General features: G+C 41.3%; 1 protein-coding gene across 1 annotated transcript in view; it reads left to right on the top strand.

Moving 5' to 3' along the window:
* Positions 1–741: 741 nt before the first annotated feature.
* The window catches only part of TRIM9 (tripartite motif containing 9), a 117727-nt gene continuing 98730 nt past the window's right edge, over positions 742–19738 (top strand). Inside the window, 1 exon segment of the mRNA XM_010389463.2 lies at positions 742–1721. Within this exon segment, the coding sequence (XP_010387765.1) occupies positions 900–1721 (822 nt within the window). The 5' untranslated portion in view covers positions 742–899.

The raw sequence follows: 19738 nt of genomic DNA, 5'->3' as shown, positions 1-19738 counted from the left end.
GACCATTTCCATCGGTTACCCAGTTGAATCTCATGGCGACACTAGGAAATAGACTTTATACATGCTCTTTAGGAAACGAGGGACGCAGGATGAAAGAAGCCAAGAGTGTCGCCAGGGCTTGCACCAGCGCCGTCAGACTCCCGGGATGGGGGAGCTCCAGGGCACGGCGTCAGCGGATTTACTGAGAGGGAGAAAAGCCCCACTGCCTTGCAGAAGCCTAGGCCCGGGTGAGGCGCCTGCGAAGGCTGCCAGCAGCGGAAGAGAAGGGGCGTCCTAGGTGTTGCGCAGCATGTGCCCGCGGTAGGTGGGCGCGGAGCTCAGAGAGCTGGGAGCCAAACGCAAACGCTGGCGAGAAGCCCCAGCCCCCTCCGCCAGCCCACTCGCTGCGGGGAGGGGTTTCTCACGCCCCAGCTCCTGGGAGACTGCACCGGAGGTCGGAAGGAAGCGGAGCGAGGATGAGTCATCCCGCCTAATACCTCCTTCCCGGTCCCCTTGCCTCCGCACGCCGGCCCCCTCCAGAGATCATGCAACCGCGAGCGAAGACTCCCCTATACTCAGACTCTACCGAACACCCTGCGGCCTGCGGAGACGAGGAGACGGACGGGTCTCGTGGCCAATGAGAGCTTCGATCTCTTGCCCGCCGCCCAATGGGCCGGGGCGGGACTAGGAGGGCAGGAGGGGGCGGTCCGGGCTGGCGCGCGGCGCGGCGGCTCCGCGGCAGCGGCTCACAGAGCTAGCGCCTCTCCGGGTGTCCGTGCCAGCACTGCGCGGGAAGGCGCCACCACCACCGCCGCCGCCGCCGCCGCTGGCCAGGGTGCTGGACAAGACGGGCCCGTCGGCCACCTAGCCAGCTCAGGCACCCGCTGCAGCCGTCGCTGCCTCCTCCCAGACCAGTCCCCATGGAGGAGATGGAAGAGGAGTTGAAATGCCCGGTATGCGGCTCCTTCTATCGGGAGCCCATCATCCTGCCCTGCTCTCACAATTTGTGCCAGGCGTGCGCCCGCAACATCCTGGTGCAGACCCCGGAGTCTGAGTCCCCCCAGAGCCGTCGGGCCTCGGGCTCCGGGGTCTCCGACTATGACTATCTCGACCTGGACAAGATGAGCCTATACAGCGAGGCGGACAGCGGCTATGGCTCCTACGGGGGTTTCGCCAGCGCCCCCACTACCCCGTGCCAGAAGTCCCCCAACGGCGTCCGCGTGTTTCCCCCGGCTATGCCGCCACCGGCCACCCATCTGTCACCGGCCCTGGCCCCGGTGCCCCGCAACTCCTGTATCACCTGCCCCCAGTGTCACCGCAGCCTCATCCTGGATGACCGGGGGCTCCGCGGCTTCCCCAAGAATCGCGTACTGGAAGGGGTAATTGACCGCTACCAACAGAGCAAAGCTGCGGCCCTCAAGTGCCAGCTCTGTGAGAAGGCGCCCAAGGAGGCCACCGTCATGTGCGAACAGTGCGATGTCTTCTACTGCGATCCGTGCCGCCTGCGCTGCCACCCGCCCCGGGGGCCCCTAGCCAAGCACCGCCTGGTGCCCCCGGCCCAGGGTCGTGTGAGCCGAAGGCTGAGCCCGCGCAAGGTCTCCACCTGCACAGACCACGAGCTGGAGAACCACAGCATGTACTGCGTGCAGTGCAAGATGCCCGTGTGCTACCAGTGCTTGGAGGAGGGCAAACACTCCAGCCACGAAGTCAAGGCTCTGGGGGCCATGTGGAAACTACATAAGGTGAGTCCCAAGAAAACCCACTCCTAACTCCCTGCGTCTTCGATCATCTGGTTTTGCAGCAGAAGGTCCCCGTCTCTTGCGCACAGCGCATCCCAGTGGGGGCGCAATGCAGATGCCTTCGATGTTTACCTCCCTGGTCTGGTGCATTGCAGGAGGCATGGGGGAATCTTAACAGGCGCACGGGGGACTTGAATGCCCCCACAGAGTTGTTGCCGGGATGCCTTAGGGCGGGTCTCTCGGGGCGCGCTGCCTGCGAGCGGGACGCAGGACGCCCCCTCTCCACGGCTGGTCTGTAGCCAGTGGCCGCGTCCAGTGTGTTGGAAAGCACTGCGTAGCTGGGTAGAGCCGCGCCAGTGCCCGGGGCCGCTAGGCACGCTCGAGGGTAGGGCGGGCTGCGAACTCCCGGGGAGGGACTGGGGTGGGGGCGGTGAGGTCGCGCGGACGGCGGGAGTCTGTCGCTGCTGGGTAGGCGGACCTGGTGAGGCACGGCGGAGGGTAGGGGAGACGCCGCGGGCGGAATACTAATGAGCCCGGCTGTGGGCCAGACCTGGCTCTGGAGCTGGAGAGAACGCAAGGTCCTGGTGCCACGTGCTCAAAAGACAGAGGGGAGAGGGCAGCCAGCGGTCTCTATGGCAACGCGACGTGCAGACTTGGGCCGGAACCCTTCTGGAGTTGGAACCTGGGACTAGAGGGTCAGGACCGGAATTTGCGCAGTCGCGGACTGGAAGCCAAGGTGCATCTCCTAGGGAAACCTCCTCCCAACTGCACACACACCCACTTCTCCAGAGTTCAACCCCTTTCCTCTCAGTAGTTATATGTGCAAATATGTGCAAACTTTGGGACACCTGTTACCAGATTTATCTTTCCAATCTCTTTTGATGATATTTCCACATGGCTAGACACCAAGAGGCTTTAGCAACATGTTAGGTCGTGCCACTCCTCTGCTCAAAACCCTCCAATTGTTCCTACGCTTCTCAGCCTGTCCTTGGAATGGTCTATGAGGACCTACATGACCTCTTTTCCATTTTGGCCCCCTCGACCTCATTGCCTTCCACTTACTCCCTCTGCTCCAGCCACACTGCTTCTTACTGTTCCTCAAGTGACGCCAGGCACCTCCCCACCCCAGGGCCTTTGCATTTGGTGTTCATTCAGCCTGAAGCTCTCTTCCCCAGTTACCTGACATCCGAATGAGTCACTTACTTGCATCCTTCAGCTCTTTGCTCAAGTATCATCTTTACAGCGCCACCCACCCAGACACCCGCTAGTTCCCTTTCAGCTTTGGTTTCCTCAGTAGTATTTATCCCTGTGTGGCATGCTATATATTTTAATTATGTTATTTTTGTATTTATCTATTGCTGCCTGTACACACACAGACATAAACGAAATAAGCCTCATGAGGAAGATCCTTATAATATGCCCACACTGCTTAGAAGGAAGGGAACCACTCTTGAAGGGATGTGCATGAATTTGCTTTTCATTTTTTTAAATGACCCATTTAGTTGGGGCTGTGGAGTGCAGGGCAGGGATTCAGGATGATTGGAAGGAGCTTTTCTTTACGTCACTGAGTTGCATACCCAAGGATGAGATAAAGCAGTGAAGATGGTGCCCAGGCCTCAGCTGTGGCCTCGCTTGGTCTCCCAAAATACCTTGGAGACTAGAAAGGGTAGCTTTTGCAAGTGGCCAACCCTGGAGTTAAGGCTGGAACATTGATATTTTGTTTACAGCAAGGAAAAAAGTCGTTGATTTTCAGCAATCAGTGAAAGTTTTCTCAACTCCTTAACCCAGTTGAATATAATCCATGTTTACAGTCATTCTATTCTCGCATATAACCTATTAAATCATATTAGTACTGATGGAGATTTCATTTAGCACAAATTGAAGCCTAACTGGGCACACACCACTGTTTTCAGAACAGCTGAATTTAAATTTTTGAAAACGACATTTAATTTCGAAAGTTTTCAAAACTTGAGTTCACAGCCAGTTTTTTATTCATATTTTGATTTCACTTTTAAGCTGCTAATTATAGTCCATGTTAAATTGCCCTACAAAGTATCCTTGGAACTAAAAAACTAATCACTCTGTCTGGAAAAAGAATTTAGAGTCACAAGCTAATTAGAATGGGTAAACCACAGCATTATTATTTTTTTATGATGAGCCTATCCTTGATCTATTAAGACCAAAAGAAACATTTAAATCTCTGTCAAGCCCCTTGTCAATTTGAAATGTTAAATCATTTGTTTTATTGGCAATAGAAATTATGAGTAGACAGACACTGGTGCTGCCTGAGTTGAAATTTAGATACCTACCTACCGAAAAAGAATGTTAAAACCCTTGAGACATGACGTAAGTAGGCTAGAAGACCATTTATTCTCTGATCTTTTGCACATTTTTTCCAAAATAGTAAGTACACATAATTTTTTTTCAGTCAATATGAGGATTATTAAACTGCCAAGAAAAAAATAAGACAGAAGGATGACATATTTTAACATTCACTTGTCATCTGTTAGATGAACAACAAACATTACTCCCCCACCTTATTTACTTAATAAGGAAGTTAATGTGTTAGCAGCCAGTTTTCTTATATAGTTTATGTTTTAGTTAATGGTACTTCTATCTCCACAAAAACTCACGGTTCAGAATTTCTATGCCCTGCAAAAAGAGGACAGCAAAGAATTATACTAACTATACTAATAAGACAGAAAAGAATTATACTAACTGCCCAAAGTTGGGCAGTTAGTTATCAACACAGGTTATTACTAGACCTGAAAAGTTTTCATTCATATTCTATCGTATTAGTCATTTCCACTGATAAAGCAAGTCCTGCAGAGAAGTATTTCCCACAGGCGTAAATCATCATCTTACACACTCAAGATATAGTAAAATGACTGAAGTTTATTTTTAAAGTGGTATTAAAAACATCTGGTTGAAATTCACTAGTTTTCAACTGGCCAGATTAAAATGTTTTTCAGATATTTGTGGCCTTCAAAAATCCATGAAAAATAATAACACATGAATAATAATAATAATACTGGTCTTATAAGTCAAATATTTGGTAGCAGTTTTTATTTAGTATCAGTACTTGCTACATTCCTTTATTCAACTTAACTCGTTAAAAGAATTATAGGCCGGGCGCGGTGGCTCAAGCCTGTAATCCCAGCACTTTGGGAGGCCGAGACGGGCGGATCACGAGGTCAGGAGATCGAGACCATCCTGGCTAACACGGTGAAACCCCATCTCTACTAAAAATACAAAAACTAGCCGGGCGAAGTGGCGGGCGCTTGTAGTCCCTACTCGGAAGGCTGAGGCAGAATGGCGTAAACCCGGGAGGTGGAGCTTGCAGTGAGCTGAGATCCGGCCACTGCACTCCAGTCCGGGCGACAGAGCGAGACCCTGCCTCAAAAAAAAAAAAAAAAAAAAAAAAAAAAAAGAATTATAACACCAAAAAAGTGATTTTGTAGATACTTTAAAACGGACAATTGAAACCACTACTATTACTTTGTGATTTTAAGGAGTTCACATTCGTAAATCCTGATATTATCCTTGAATTCCTGGAGTTTCAATAGTCAGTGAATCAGGGCTAGGCGCAGTGGATCACGCCTGTAATCCCAGCACTTTGGGAGGCCGAGGCAGACAGATCTCTTGAGGCCAGGAGTTTAAGACCAGCCTGGCCAGCATGTTGAGACCCCATCTCTACTGAAAATACAAAAATTAACTGGGCGTGGTGGCGCATGCCTGTAGTCCTAGCTACCTGGGTGGCTGAGGCAGGAGAATTGCTTGAACCTGGGAGGCGGAGGTTGCAGTGAGACGAGATCTCACCACTGGTCTCTAGCCTAGGTGACAGAGTGAGACTGTCTCAAAATAAAAAAAAAGAAGTCACTGAATCAGTAATATAATTGTAATGATCCTTTTGTGTTCATGCTACTGAGCAAAGATTTTCTTTTCCTTTCTATTCTAAACACTATTCATTCTTAATCTTGTCTCAGATGTTATTTTTCTCTTACCTTTGTTTTTATAAATGAAAATGTGCAATTTAAACAGTATTTTAAAATAAACTGTCAGTTAATATGTCTTCAATTCCAAAATATTCTGGAAAAAAATATCTGCTTAGCTTTATGGTGGCATCTCATTAAAGATTTATGTAGCAAAATGTGTTATATAATGCCACTAAAATGATATTCAGTTAACTATATGTCAGCAGTAAACACAGTATAGTCTATATATTCCTGTGGTAAATGTAACAGGCAGCATATGTTCATGTTTTTACATTTCTTTTGTACAATTAGAACATTCTGTGTGCCATGTAAACATTTTTACAGATATTAAGGAAAATGTTACAGAGAAGACAGTTATTCCTTTTTGTACCCAGGCATAATGGAAATAACTAGACAACAGGAGATCCAGGTTCTAGAACCAATGCTGCCACTTACTTGCAGGAAACTTCTTGCAAGTATCATCACCTGTCCGTACTTCCCACCTACAAAGATGTAAGGGAGTTAAAACTATATTTGTGAAAGGATTTTGATAAGGTAATTTAAATGTTTATAATTTACTATTTCAGTTCAACACAACCATAAACTATTCATGTAAAACAGAAGTCAGTGTCTCACCAGTCAACAATTACTGCGTAAAAATCTCATCCCCCAACTTGGGGTGCTTTTCTGGATCCTTTCAGAGCATAGTGTACAGTCCAAAGCTGCCCTGAAAGGTGGCCTAAAAGAGTGAGCCCCTTCCTCATGGGTCCAGAGAGAATATTCAGTTGAATTAAGCTCGAGAAATAAGAATATTATACAAAGATTTATATATTAAGCAAAAGTATTCTGTTTCTCTATAAGAAAGCTAGAATAGCTGTTAAGGCTTAGTTTTTTTCATATTCTCCAATAAAGATATTGTTGCCAGTTTAAAGTAGCAGAAATTGTTTCTCCGGTATATGTCATGAAAAGATGCTATTAATTGGAATTTCAGGTCAAATCACAGTTTGCATAAAGCAAGAGACAATTATCACAGCCATCTGTTCTTGTGTAATGAGAATAATGTACAGGGAACATTTGTCCTTACCGTCAGTATAATACATTGCACTTTCCTCACCTAAACAAGTTGATGGACTTTTCAAAGTGTGTATATGCATATACAACTTAACTTTGGCATAGAGAAGGATAGAAGAACCTATTACAAGATAAATGTTTAAGAAACCAAATAGTTATAAATAAATATCATTTTTTATCAGTTTTATCAGGGATTATTCATTGAAAGGATCAGAAACCCACTTGTAATCTCAGAGGATTTCATGGGAACTGAAATAAAATCAGCTCACCAGAGGAATGGAACTAGAAAGTTAGAAACTAAGTTCACTGTCTGTATCAGTCAGGTTGGACTATGCTCCAGTAACAAATCTTTGAATCTCAGTTAATTATAATAGCATCTAATTTCTTACTTACTCATGTTAGTGTCCACTGAGAGTCTTTTTTTTTTTTTTTTTTTTTTTTGCTTTAGCTTGTTTGTGTTGGTTTCCTGCCACTTGCAACCAAGAAGTCCTGACTTATAAAAGCATATGAATTAACACATTTAAATACTTTATTTGAAGATTCTAATTTTTATTCATCCTAGATATTGTCTTTAGAATATTTTGCTTAGAAGGCTGCATTCTGATGCCATAAATACAAATAGAGGGGCAGTTTTTGATTCAATGAAGCAAAAATCATATCATATTCAATGCTATCTACCCATTCATCACTGGGTAGCTTTTATTAGCCGTTTGGTTGTTTTCTTCAGCCATTTTTATTGTGAGGTTGTTCACAAAGAGGCTGAAGAGAATTTTTTTTTTTAACCAACTCGAAATTACTCCATGTATGTAGTGATGACACTTTTAAGAAAATTAGGCCACACCTGAAGGTTCTGAAATCGAACTTCTGCCAATAATTGATTTGTTTGTTTTCAAAGGCAAGAAAACCTCTGAGTATGAGCACTCCACGATTGTTTTTGTTTTATCTATACTCTAGGTCAGCATTTCTCAAACTCTGCTTCCACAAATTTTCCATAGTTAAATAAGTTTGAGATTCTCCATTCTGAATAGGCTGCTGGTAGTTCACATTGTACATTGTATCAATATTCCTGTATATATACATCCTGCAGCAAACAAAGCCACTTGATTCAATGTAGCATTTTCCAAATTTGTCCAACTTTGGAAACTCCCTTAGAGTGCCACACAAGTTTGGAGAACACTAGTTCAGGCAGTTATTAGTGAATAAGTTAGTAAGTAATTGTTATTCATTTCTTGTCTATGTAGATTAGAATACCTAAAACTATGTCTGCAGCAAACCTATCCTCACATCTTAAATCTTGCTTTAATTCTTAAAGCGAATGTTAAAAGTTAAATTTATTTTATTTTTTAAACATTGAAAATCAAAGGGGTAAAAATAATTAACATAAGTTTTGTAGTATTTATATGTATGGACTGGAATACATGTTGTCCCCCTTTCTATTGTAAATAACAAAAAATGATTTTAGGCATGAGGAATATTAATGTAATATAATAAAAAAATCACTTCATTCTACTTTAGACTACTTTTAGGTCTTGTATACATGATACCAAATGACTGGTCTAATTGAGTTTTTCATTAATCTGTGGTAGATAAAAATAGATTTTTTTAAAGATACTTTTGATAAGCAGAAAAAGACAATATTAAAAGCTTAAAACTTTAATATTGCTCTGGGGACAACATAGCATAACAACTTATGAAGGTAAATGCTTGTTTAATACATTCCAGGTTTTCCTAATATTTTTATATTGACATTTGGGGTCAATTTTTAACCTTAGAACAAGCGTTATCTATAGAATGGCCACCACAGGGTACCTACACTGTCAGAGACCATCTAGGTTTTGTTAAGCAGCATATCTAATTCAGCCCAAAGGACATCTCAAAGCCAAAATCATTCCCCTGTGCTGTTCTCACAACCCTAAACTGGGCCCCTATCCTAAACTGAGAACTAACTCCAAGTGAGATCACCCAAGAAAACCCGAGCAAAATATATTTAACAGCAGGTTTTCTTTTTTTCTAACTGCATCTGCGTCAGGAAAATCATCATGACATCATTTCACTTTTGTTTGGCCCTGGTTTTGCCTTCTTTTTAAACTATCCAGGCCTAAAGTGCAGCATGTTGGCCATGGGTCTAGTCACAGTCCCATCTGCCCGCTTAGCTGCCTTCTCCTTGACATCCTCTGACCTTCTCCATAGAGCCCCTCCCTTCCTGTCCATTAGGCTTGCCCTCCCCCAGTTTCTTAGACCAGACCTTCAGATCACCAGACCAACTAACCTGGCCACACCCAGTTGAGATGAGTCAGCTTCCACAGCTGACCAGACCAGCCTGCCAATGGGGAATCTGATGCTGCTACCCTACCCACCAGAATTACACCTACACCAGCAATGCCCGCCACCTCCCCCCACCCTAGTTGTGTTTAATTGCAGACACTCTTTTATTAAATAACTGTAGAGAGGGAGTTTTCTTCATTTTGGCTGATTCAGTTTAAGCTGAAAAAGCAATAAAACTTTTTTTGAGTGTCTAGTCATGAATAAACAAACATCATTTACTCCCCCACCCCGCCAGTCCTCAACACACCTGTCTCAAGAAACTCATCCACTCCATGGTTTCAATTCCTGTTTGTACCTGATTATCTAAAACAGGTCTGTTCATCTCAATCCCCTTCCTCTTCACAGTTTGGTCCCAGACTCTCTCCCCAGACCTATCACCTGTTCTCCTCACCCTCCTCCATGGCGTCCATATCTGTGCTCTAACCCTGAGCATCCTGCCACTGTATTATAACTGCTCCTGTGAGAAATCTTCCACTGAACCCTAATAACTCAATGCCATAGACTGTTTCTTATCTATCTTCTTTTACTCTGTTTCTGTACTTAGTAGAAGTTAAATAAAAGTTGGTTCAATGAAGAAAATAATCAGTAGAGGAAAACTATTAACTAGCAATATAACCCGGTATTTCAAATTTCTCAAATTAGCCTGACAGTAATCATTAAATTTGAAAACCTGTATTTTATACTTTTTGCTAAAATATACTGGGCACTTACTACATGCCAGGCACTGCTCTAAGATTTTTACAGCATTTTCTCATTTAATCTTCATAATCCACACATCTTCCTGTGAGAAAACTGGGACACCGGAAGATTATGAAGTCACACCCATTGTAATTGGCAGGGTCAGGGTTTGAATCCTGGCTGTCTGACTCTACAGCTCACATGTTTAACTGCTGTTCTGTTCTACTTTCTGATAAGCCCAGGAAGTATACCTATAAAGCACAGTTTTATGAACTTACAAAAACTTCAATGACATAACAGATAGCTGGACTCCTTCAGTTCTCATGTATGAAAATTACTGAGAAATTGAGTCATTTTTCTCCCAAGATTCCTTGTGACAAAATAAATTTAGAAAAGAAATTCTGGTGCAGAAGGAAAGAGGTGACAAGTATGTTGAATATTCCACAGACCAGATCATCAGAGGTACAGGCCTAATTACCTTGTAGGGGGTTCATCCTGCCTGTCTGTCAGAACTAAGTAACAAGTAGGCAGTAAGATTCTACCAGCTTAGCCATGGAGCGTTGTCCTTCTTCTAACAACATAATGCATCTCAACATTTACAGATATAAAAACCACAAACAGATAAGTAGATATTAATAATTACAGACAAAAAAAACCATAAACTAATATGTAGATTTTCAAAATAAAAGTCCATAGGCATTAAGTATCTTTATTTCTACAGATCTAAACATTTATAAGTCCATTTTTGAAAACACAAAATATGTTTAAATCTGTAAGCAAGTATCTGTTTATTTTCAGTTTTTTCTTGTACCGTTCGCCTATGTGATTAAGAGAAAATATGCGTATTCCAGTTCAGAATAGAAAGCTGATCCAGCTTTCACTGTAAGTATAAAAAGGAATATGTGAACTAGAAGAGGATATTGTTTAAGAATGGATTTAAACACTGCCAAATAAAATTGTTTTTCATAAGCCTTGCACAGAAGCAGAACTGTGTGTTTTATACTAACAGTTCTGATCAAAGAAGAAACTGTTCCTTTTAAAGAGCTGGCTTTGGAAATAGAAACGTTGTTCTTTGGTGCGGGAATAGCCACCTTCTGTCAGGAGTACACGTAGATGGTTAATTCTCATCCACCGCTGATTTATTCATGTGACGCTGACTTTCTAGCCGGGTAGCATCAGTTCAGCTTTATTGAGGTTTTTGCTCATCTCCTCTCACTCTTACTTTGCTTGCAGCCTGCACTTTAAGAAATAACTGTGTAGCACCAAATATTCATCACTCACTCCCATGCTCCAGGAGAGCCTGAGAGAATAACACTGTTCTGGCCTGCACTCTCTGTCAGTCTAAGGCATTATTAGTCTCTGAACAAAGCAGTTTGCAGAGAGGAGTAAATGGCAATATGGGGAATTAAACACTTTCTGTCTAGAGCAGGTCTTTATAACAGGCTTTGTGATTTTGTAGGGAGCAAAATCTTGGATGGTCAAATATACACAGGCTCAACTGTAAGCCCAACTCATCCAAAGCCATATGACTCTATGACATAGTCTACCTCTTTTGATTATCTGTACTTTAGTTTCTTTTCATCAGTGCAAATACTCAACAGAGTATTTTACTACACATTTTACTACAGATATGTATAGTCCATTACCTAGCACTGCTGATATTTATGCAATCATGAAGCACATCAATTCATAAAACTAATAAAATGGTGTCACTTATGCTGTCCCATTATCTTGGAATAATGTTATCCCAAGAGCATTAGTCACATAAAATCGTATGTAAAACTGGACATTCATCCAATCTAGTAAGTCTAACATGGCACAGATAAATCTATGGTACTTTTAACAGTTACTATTGATTTTATTGACCACCAGTCATCTAGCCAAGACTTAGCAAGGAAATATGATAAACAGCTTTCAGCACATAATCAATGCAGTATGAAGCTGAATGATGTTTACATACTACCTTGTGTCATCCGGCTACCTTCTGCCATTATGGAAGTGAATCTATCATGGATGGAACTAAAACATTATTCAGTATTAAATGGAATTTTCTCCACTTTTTACTTTAAGGATCAAGAAATATGGAATATAGAAACTTGTGTAAACACTGAATTTCCAGACTGGCCTCACCAAGCTCAATAAGCAAGGATTCAAAAATGGCATATTTACACCTGAACTAGGACATGGATTTCTGGTTGCTCTGGTCACTACGTATTTTAAAAAGTGTGGAAAAGTTTGAATTGATAGTAAGCTCTTGCTATTTAGATATAAAGACTCTTACTAAAAGTGTTGGTATTAATGGTCAAATCAGTACATAAATATTTCACATATATTTTTAAATACTATCAAGCTAAAAAGAAAATGAATGCTTCTAGCATTTAGAATATCCTCAATTCTTGTTTACTTGCCATTCATTATTTGATGTGATACTAACACAACATTTTGAGATTACTATTATTATTTTCAAGGGGTTGATTGATGGCCTAGAATCATATAGCTTGACAAAGGCAGGGCTTGAACCTAGGCCCTGTTTAACTCTCAAGTCCATTGTACCACACTAAATACTATTTTGGTTAAAATGTATTTCAAAATGTCAGAAGTTCACATTTTTTGTTATTGAAGTCATAGCCATTAATCAAATATTTTGCATTGAACCCTAAAGCTCGCTGGCATCTCCACTTGGATATGTTTCTCAACTCCCTCACATTCAGGATGCCCAGATCTGAATTCATCATCTCTCCCCATTTTGTAACTCAAAGATTTCCTTCTCCTACTTTTTGACTAGGAATCAATGAACGCCAGCATCTTAACTCCACAGACGTGTGAAGAATGTTGCTGCAAAGTATTTTAAAACTAGAGATCTCGGCTGGGCATGGTACCTCACGCCTGTAATCGCAGTGCTTTGGGAGGCTGAGGTGGAAGAAGTTTGAGACCAGCCTGGGCAACATACTGAGAACTGGTCTGTAAAAAAAATTTTTTTTAATTCGCTGGGCATGGTGGCGCATGCCTGTAGTCCCAGCTACTGAGGATCCTCCTGAGGCAGGAGGATCACTTGAGCCCAGGAGTTCAAGATTACAGTGAGCCACGATTACACCAATGCACTGCAGCCTGAGTGACAAAGTGAGACCCTGTCTCTAGATAAATTAATTAATTAATTAATTAATTTAAAAAACTAAGGATTTCAAATAAACTACATAAACCCCACACATATTTCAAAACCTAGGTATTAGAAAACTAGACAAAGATTCACTTCATGAAGAAAAGTATCAAGTTCTAGTCTATCAAAGGAAGCAAGATGTAGGAATCTGTTATATTTCAAGTACACAGTGGTCTAGGCACCGATCTAAGTAATTTCTATGTGATAAGGGAGGGAATTCCCACAACTCTATGAGGCAAGAACCATTACTATTCTCATTTTACGGATGAGGAAACTGAGACTAAGAAACTAAGAAACCCAAAGTCATAGTTCCCAAGTGCCAAGACCAAGCTTTCCCCTTAAAGAGCCAGACTCCATATTCTGTGTCTTAACCACTATACCCACCATTACTGCACAGAAGAGATGCTACATATAGCTTGGTCACACTCCTCCTGACAAAGTTGAGGTTGCTTGCTCTTATATGGGGACTGCATGTCACTTTTTTTTTTTTTTTTTTTTTTGGAGATGTAACTCACATACCATAAAATTCACCTTTTTAAAGTGGATAATTCAATAGTTTTTATTAGATTCATTCACGGAGTTGTGCAACCAGTACAGAATCTAATTCCAAAATATTTTTATCATCCCAGAAAGAAACCTCAACTATTAAGTCACCGCTCAACCCCCACAACTCCTGGCAACCACTAGTGTACTTTCTGACTCTGTGGATTTGTGTAATCAGGGTATTTCATATAAATGAAATCATAAAATATGTGGCCTTTGTATCTGGCTTCTTTTACTTCATGTAATGTTTTTAAAGTTCATCCACCTTGTAGCATGCCTCAGTACATCATTCTTTTTTATGACTAATTATCCTATAATAATATCCTATTGTATTGGATATAGCACATTTTGTTTATCCATTCATCAGTTGATGGACATTTGGGTTACTTCCACTTTTTGGCTATTATTAATAATGCTGCTATGAACATTCACATACAAGTTTTTATGTGGTCACGTTTTCAATTACCTTGAGTATCATGATATAGTAAAAAATATGTTTGGTCTTTGTCCTTGGTTCCTGGCTCAGAGCTCCTAAAACCCTTAGAATTTCCTGAGTTAGAAGTGTCTTTTGACCAGAGGTGATCAGGGTCAGCCCCCAGGTCGCTTCAGGGTGGGGGCTGGTCACCGGAAAGTCCAAATGTGAACTGCATTTCTCTAATGACTAATGATGTTGAGAATCTTTTGGTCACCGGAAAGACCAAATATGAGCTCTAGGGGTGGGAACTTTCAGCACCACCCACTGACCTCTGACCCCTAGGGCAGCGAGGGTGGCTGGAGATTGAGTTCTATAAAAACTCTTTAATAACAAGATTTGGAAAGTTTCCAGGTTAGACAACACGTGGAGGTGCTGGGAGAGTGGCACACAGAGAGGGTGTGGAAATGCCACCCTTCCCCCAGTACCTCACTCTATGCATCTCTACCATTTGGCTGTTCCTGAGTTGTATCCTCTGTGATAAACCAGTGTTCTCCTGAGTTCTGTGAGTCATCGTAGTGAATTATCAAACCTGAGAAGGGGATGATCCAAGGTTGCAATCAAGTCAGAAAGAAGTTCAGGTAGCCTGGGGACCCAGGACTTGCACCTGGAATCTGAAGTGAGGGCAATCCTGTGGGACTGATCCTTTAAAGCTGTGGAATCTAACTCTGGTAGTTTGTGTCAGAATAGGATTGAATTGCAGGATGCCTACTGGTGTCAGAGAATTGGAGTCACTGAAGTACATATCTAGGAGTGGAATTGTTGAGTCATACACTAACTTCATGTTTAAAAATTTGAGACCAGCTGTTTTCCAAAGAAGCTGTACCATCTTACATCCCCACCAGCAGTGTATGAGTGTTCCAATTTCTCCACATCCTCAGTAACACTTGTAATTGTCTGTCCTTTTTATTATGGCCATTCTAGTGGATGTGAGGTGAAGTCTTGTGGTTTTGATTTGCATTTCTCTAATGACTAGTGATGTTGAGAATCTTTTCATGTGCTTATTGACTATTTTATGTCTTTTTTAACAGAAATGTCTATTTAAAGTCTTTGCCGTCATTTAATTGGGTTGTCTTTCTTTTATTGTTGAGTTATGAGAGTTCTTTATGCTGGATACTTATTTACTTTTAAAATGGAAGAGACATAGGTGTGAGCCTCTCAATTCTCAGACACTCACAGGAGGGAAAAAGCAGACATAGACCTGCGTGGGAGGAAATCTTATCAAGACTGGCCTATGAGGACCTACTGCAAATTATTTGCATCATATCTCAAAATAAGCCAATTCTGAGACAGAACTTGGATAAAGTCCATCTAGATTGGCTTTGACAAACAGGAAACATGGAAAAGTCCAAAAGCAGGAGGAGGAAATCATTTCTTTATCAGGGTCCCTGGATATAGCAGCTGTTCCTCATCCTCCTTACCCAGCTTCCACTTCTCCTGGCTTTGGAAATGGAGGCTACCTCAGTATATCATGAGGTTCTTGTGGTCTATGACTCTTGTTACTAAGGGTTACCATGGCAGTATTCCAAAAAGTCACTTCCAGGTGTCAAAAAGGTGAGTTCTTCCCCTAAGTTTGAGAGTTATAAATGGATAGAATTGGGACAGTGGATCTTGAAGATCATTTACTCAACCCTCTTTAAAGTTAGAAAAATCCCAGAACGTTAAATCACCCAAATGACACAGTATATATTGCCGAAAAATCTTTTTAAATTATTATTTACATTAAGAATTCTGAACATCCAAAGACCAGTTTTTTAGTTGTTTCTCTGTGTGTGTGCGTATGTGTCTGTGTGTGTGTGTGTGTGTGTGTGTGTTCAATGAAGCTCATTTGAAACACCTGTTCTCCCTTTTGGGGACTCTTCCATGCCCTCAGATACGCATAATCACATTTTTTTCTATATTCCACATTACAACTATCAAAGTTTACATTGACTTTGTTTTCTCTCTTTAAGGGGACATTATATATGTGTATACTATTACATGAATTTTCCCTTATTATAAGTAATGTATTCTCTTTTTTAACATTGGCTTTCAATAGAGATTACCTTTCCCCCAAAGATCAATCTGTTGATAGAAGTTCCCACATGAGTCTAGAAAAGAAAAAAAAATTGTTGATGTTAGGTTTTGCTATGCCTCTCACACAGAAAACACATGGCAGTATGACTGTCCCCTTGGATTGGCTGTCTGGTCGGCTCCTGCCCTAGCAAAAAGCACAAAAGAAGTTTCTGGGATGAGGCAAAATTTTCCCCTCCCCATTCATTTGCACTACTTGCTAGCTTTTTTGGCATCTTACCACTACCACTCTCCACTCCTTCCTTCTCCCTCCGTAGTCTCCTGTGTATCTTCTAGTTTCTGCCTTCCTGTCTGCAAGCACGGCTTTGGTTCCAAGGTATGTGCCTTCCCTCCTGGTCATCTCTATGGCTTGTTCTGACCATCTAGCTCTAAGTCGTTGACCACAAACTGAGGAAGTCTCTCTCTACCTAGCCCACCTGGTGTGTGCACCCTTTACTCCAGCCTGACATTGACTTGCCCAGCCCTGGCGTCATTCCCAGTGAAGATCCCAGTGCTGACAGTTCCTTGAATTATGTATACCTCATGTGTAGCAGCTTTAGGGCTGGCACTGATCCTAACAATAGATTATTGTAATGCACTTGCCCAATAACCTGTAATGTTAAAATAAGATTACAACATACACATCTGGGCTATATAAAAAATGCACTCACATAATTCTTTTCTTTTGAAACATGCCATAAAATGATTAAACTATATGTAAACACAGAATCCATTGACATATAGCCAATATGGAAATGAAATAGGTCAGATACTTAGTAGAACCTGGAAGTTCTACTTACATTGAGGGCAGAAGTAAAGAATAATTTATAAATTCCATCTGTAAAACAGGGAAGGAGTGAATTAGTAGGTCACAGATTATTATTCAATTTGGAGACTAGCCAAAGATTGGCTAATTATTCTCTTCTGAGTGGAGCCAAATAGTTCAATTATTATTGCAGTTTCACTTTCTACAGTCCTCTATCCCTTTTATGAGAACAAAGTCATCAATTTTCCATTCACATTATTTAATTTGCATGTTATGATGGCTTTTGGATTAGTGCCTATTATTAAGTTTTCTGAAACTACATGTACAAAAGATTATTGTGAAAGTGCCATCAAAAATTAAACGAGCATTTTTATTTTGTTTTACTTTAAAATGTATTGTGCATATTTGAGGTTTATAACATGATGTTATGGGATACAGATAGAAAAATGGTTACTATAGTAAAGCAGACTAACATATCTGTCATCTCACATAGTTACTTTTTTGTGTGTGACAAGAGCGGCTAAAATCTACTTCTTTAACAAAAATCCCTAATACAATATAATATTATTAACTACAGTCCTCATGTTATACATTTGATCTCTAGGCCTGTTTATCCTACATATCTCCTCCTTTGAATTATCAGACCTACATCTCCCTCATTTTCTCCCCACCGTGGTAACCACTATTTTATTCTCTATTTCTGTATATTAGGCTTTTTTAGATTCCACATAAGTAATACTTTAAAATATCATACAACATCATTGTATGTTGTACAGTAAATATCATACAATATTTTTCTGTCTGTGTCTGGCTTACTTCACATAGCATAATTTCCTCATTTACTTAGCATAAGCCACGTTGTGGCAAGTGGCAGGATCTTCTTTTTTAGGGCTGAATGACATTCCATTGTGTATATATGTATTTATACATATATACATACCATATTTTCTTTATCTGTTTGTCTGTTGGTATACACTTAGGTTTTTTCCATATCTTGGCTATTGTGAATCCAAGAGTGTTTTTGGAGAAATTATTTAATTGGTATATCTGAAAAGATTTCTATAAAATTTGTATAAATATTGGATTTGAAAATTAATTTCATTTAGTATTTGTTCATATCTCATAATTTTCTTTAGGTATTAAATCGTATTTATCAGTGGCACAATATACCCACTACATTCCTTCCTGTCCTACTGTTCTTTTATCTTCCCAGCCATGTTAACGAATTTAGAAGATCCGTGTTTAGAGCTCCATCCTCACTGTAACTATCTCAAGGCCTGACATAGGCTGAGTGAGGCCCTTACTGTTGCTGATTCAAGTTCAGGATACTGGTGATTAGACCACTGGCTCATCTGATAAGACCATTGATAAGACCATGAGCTGTTCAGCGGCACAGAGCTTCAGGTTTACTTCGTTGCTCAATTGGGACGTTCACACAGTGAGGGAGATTTCTAGTTTGATTGCATATCCAAAATGCTTTTATATGCCCAGAAAGAAGAATGGATAATCGTTACACAGATAATGGTATGTGACTATTGTAATTCCATGATGCCTCTGAGATGAACTGGTTTTTATAATGTATTGAAACCAAGGTAAGGAACAGCTGTTGCTGGAAGAAGACTTCCTGTTTGAACTATGCTGTGAGGTGTGATTTCATATCAGTGTTTTTTCCACCAGGAATGTTGATTTAACAGGGAGACTCATTGGAATTGGTTTAGGACAGCTGGGAGTGGTGACTCATGCCTGTGATCCCAGCGCTTTGGAAGGCTGAGGCGGGCAGATCACCTGAGGACATGAGTTCGAGACCAGCCTAGTCAATGTGGTGAAACCCTGTCTCTACTAAATATACAAACATTAGCCGGGCATGGTGGTGTGCACCTGTAATCCCAGCTACTCGGGGAGGCTGAGGCAGGAGAATTGCTTGAACCCAGGAGGCAGAGGTTGCAGTGAGCCAAGACTGCAACACTGCACTCCACTCTCCACAACAGAGCAAGACTCTGTCTCAAAAAAAAAAAAAAAGAAAAAGAAAAAAAAGAATTGGAAGTGAGACTGAGGGCCAGGACTAAAGTTTGACAGCTCATGGTCACCTTACCTCAAACCTTAAAACACCCTATCCTGGCCACTGTGTCACCTGTGGGAAACATGAGGCTGCATCCTCCCAGCTCCTAAAAGCAGTTGAATATATATGCCATTACATTGTACCCAAATCAGTGCTTGTTGGCTGACTGCAAATGATGACAAGCATTTTGACACAGTACATAAGTTAGGAGAATTCAAGATGCACAGTAGAAATTCAAGTTAACAGACAATAAAATAGGAGAAACAGGAAATAGAATGAGCATGGCGGAGAGGGCTTAACCAGTCTCTATTAAGCTATTTATAGCGTGCGCTAAAATGAGAGTTGGAGCCAAAGGACTAGAGTGCTTCTGAAGAGGCCATCTCCTAATAAAACCATAGTGGGGACTGCTCAAATGGCATTTGGCAGTTTATTGCTGTAAGGTCAAGAAAACTAGATTCTGTTCCAGGGTCTACTGCTATTCAGGCAACACAATTGAGGGCTTAGGAATAGGGACCTGTATCTCGTAGGGGGACAGACGATGGTAAGCTGTGAACTTGGGTTAGTTGCTTGACCTCTTTGTGCTTTAGTTTTCTCATCTGGAAAATTGAGATAATCAGACCATCCATCAAGGATTTTTGCAAGGATGAAAGGAATGATAGACACAAAGCCCTTAAAACAGCCTGGCCAGAATAACCTCCTAATTAATGTGAGTTTTTAGCACATGTTAAATGGCGCTAGCAATTTCTGACTAGACCCAGGGTGGTGATGAGGACTGGATGGCAGAATGAATGTATGAGAAAGTCTTTTGTAGTAAACCCAAGTTTTTACTATGATTCTGTATCTATACAGATAGAAGGGTACCTAAAGCATGGAGAGAGTGGCTGAAATGCTTATGGCTGCTTCACCTCACGTGTAGGTCCCTC

This window comes from Rhinopithecus roxellana, chromosome 5, assembly GCF_007565055.1.
Source record: "Rhinopithecus roxellana isolate Shanxi Qingling chromosome 5, ASM756505v1, whole genome shotgun sequence".
Lineage (NCBI taxonomy): Eukaryota > Metazoa > Chordata > Mammalia > Primates > Cercopithecidae > Rhinopithecus > Rhinopithecus roxellana.
The sequence above is the reverse complement of the archived record's forward strand: the minus strand, read 5'-3'. Positions and strand labels throughout refer to the sequence as shown.